The sequence below is a fragment of the Corvus brachyrhynchos genome, unplaced genomic scaffold, assembly GCF_000691975.1.
Source record: "Corvus brachyrhynchos isolate BGI_N302 unplaced genomic scaffold, ASM69197v1 scaffold10, whole genome shotgun sequence".
Classification (NCBI taxonomy): Eukaryota; Metazoa; Chordata; class Aves; order Passeriformes; family Corvidae; genus Corvus; species Corvus brachyrhynchos.
This window is the reverse complement of record NW_008236180.1, coordinates 3471877-3473836: the sequence shown is the minus strand read 5'-3', so window position 1 is coordinate 3473836 and position 1960 is coordinate 3471877. Positions and strand designations below refer to the sequence as shown.

Genomic DNA, 1960 nt, shown 5'->3' with positions numbered 1-1960 from the left:
TTTTATTTTTTTTTTAGGATTATTATTATTTGGAAGGGGAGGGTGAGGAGAGGGGGCTGACACTGACTATAAAGGCAGAGCTCTCCGGAGCAGACGCCACTTCCCCACCACCATGAGCACTCCCCGGGCCTGACAGCCCCAGCCTGCCCCAGTGTCACTGGCTCATGCTGCCCTGAAGTGTGGCTGTGTGCCCGAAGCTCGGGTTGGGATGGTGTGAGCCCGGAGCCGCTCGTCGCCCTCCCAACACCCCTCACGGGCTCTGGCAGGAGCCGAGCCCGCCAGCCGCTTGGATGATTTGATTCTTTCCCTGCCCGACATCACTCCTGCCCAGATGCAGTGGATAATATTCATGTTGCTGTTATTCATCAGCTCCATGGAAATGCTCGCGCAGAACCGGTGGAAGAAGCAAGGTACGGTGCGTGCAGTGGGCTTGTCCCGCTCGAGTACTGCGGGGTGGATTTGGGACACCAGGCTGCCTGTCCTGCCTACACAGAGCGGGAAGAAGTTGTGAACCAGGGCTGGAGGGTGCCAGGAACCAGCATCCCCCAACCCTTCCCCTTGAGCCCCCTTGGGGACTGTCTGCGTTCCCCTCTGGTGTGTGGCACGGGGCTGGCTTGGCAGTGCGGGAAGATGCAGAGTGCAGCCCTATGGCACTGCCTGCCCAGTGCCAGCCCTGCCTTTTGGCTTCGGGGCTGGCAGAAGACAAGGGATGCTGGTTGGCATTGGGACCAGCTCTGCAAATGCCAGCAGAGCCAGACACAGTGGGGATAGCACAAAATGGGCTGATTTTCCAATATTTTTTTTCTCTGAATAACACACTAAAGTGCCTTAGGAGTAAAACCTCCTGGAAGGATGCTCAGAGCCACAGCAGGCACTGCCTGTCCCCTGTCCTGTCCTTTCCCCAGGAAGAGGCACCAGCTGAGCCACTGCTCAGTGCCTGGGCAAGGGCAGGGTGTGCCAGGGCTGTGCCGAGGCGCATGACCCCTCCATTGGGCACTGGCTCAGGTCCCCTCGCTGGGCAGTGTCAGGCAGTGCCAGCTGGCTGTGTGGAGTGGGCCAGGGCTTTTTTTTTTAGGAATGCCTTGGTTTTGGGGCCAACACGTGCCAGGGTAGGGGCAGGACCTCCCAGGACCAGGGCGCCCAGGGCTGGAGGCCAGAGAGCTTCCCTTGAAGTTGTTCCATGTTAAAGGCATGTGGAGGCAGTAGGTGTGCGTGATGATGTGGGTGGCCAGGCTGGTGGTGGCCAAAACACCCCTGACAGGAAACAGCCTAGCACAAAGAGGGGCTCCAGCTACCAGTGCTTGATGCTGAATAGCGCAGTGCTCCAAGGCCCTCCGGTCTTGGCAACACCTGGGGGTCTGGCCATGGCTTCACACCCCAGACATCTTATATCCCCTGGGATAACCAGCACAGAAAGTCCAGCACAGGGTCCAGGAGCCACGAAAGATGCTGCAGCACCCCACTGCCTCTCTACTGCCACTGGGAGCTCTGATCTGGGCAGTCCAGCGCTCCAGAGACTCCCAGTTTCCAGCAGGACTGGGCGCAAGGTGGGCAGAGATGGGGAATGTCACACCCATATCCAGCACATCTCAGGTACCCACTGTGCCCCCTGCCCAGTGCCCAGCCCAGCCCTGCACTCTGCCATCACCGCTGGCAGGAGGAGAACCCACCACTTGTTCCTAATCCTCAATCCCACGGTTTCAGCATGAGCCACATTCCGTTGTGCTCTGCAGTGGCTCCCAGTGTCACTCCCGGTGGCAGAGATGTGTGTGCCATGCCAGCAGCACCATGGGGTGGAGGAGCACGACCCCACTTCTCCCAGCTCCATACCATGGGATTAGTTCCAAAACCAGTGTGAGGAAGGAGCCCCCGGAGTCCATCCAAGGGTCCCCACCTTCTCTAGCCTGGCTGGGGTTGGAAGGAGAGCAGCAAAAAACCCCCTAAGTATCAAAAAGAATTA

General features: G+C 58.8%; 2 protein-coding genes across 2 annotated transcripts in view; one reads left to right on the top strand and one right to left on the bottom strand.

Moving 5' to 3' along the window:
* Nucleotides 1-237, bottom strand: part of PSMF1 (proteasome inhibitor subunit 1) — a 23873-nt gene extending 23636 nt beyond the window's left edge. The window contains exon 1 of the mRNA XM_017733768.1: nucleotides 232-237. The gene's annotated coding sequence lies outside the window, so the exon portion shown is untranslated. The remainder of the gene's footprint in view (nucleotides 1-231) is intronic.
* The window catches only part of RSPO4 (R-spondin 4), a 7173-nt gene continuing 5429 nt past the window's right edge, over nucleotides 217-1960 (top strand). Inside the window, exon 1 of the mRNA XM_008634286.2 lies at nucleotides 217-410. Coding sequence (XP_008632508.1) covers nucleotides 332-410 — 79 coding nt within the window. The 5' untranslated portion in view covers nucleotides 217-331. The remainder of the gene's footprint in view (nucleotides 411-1960) is intronic.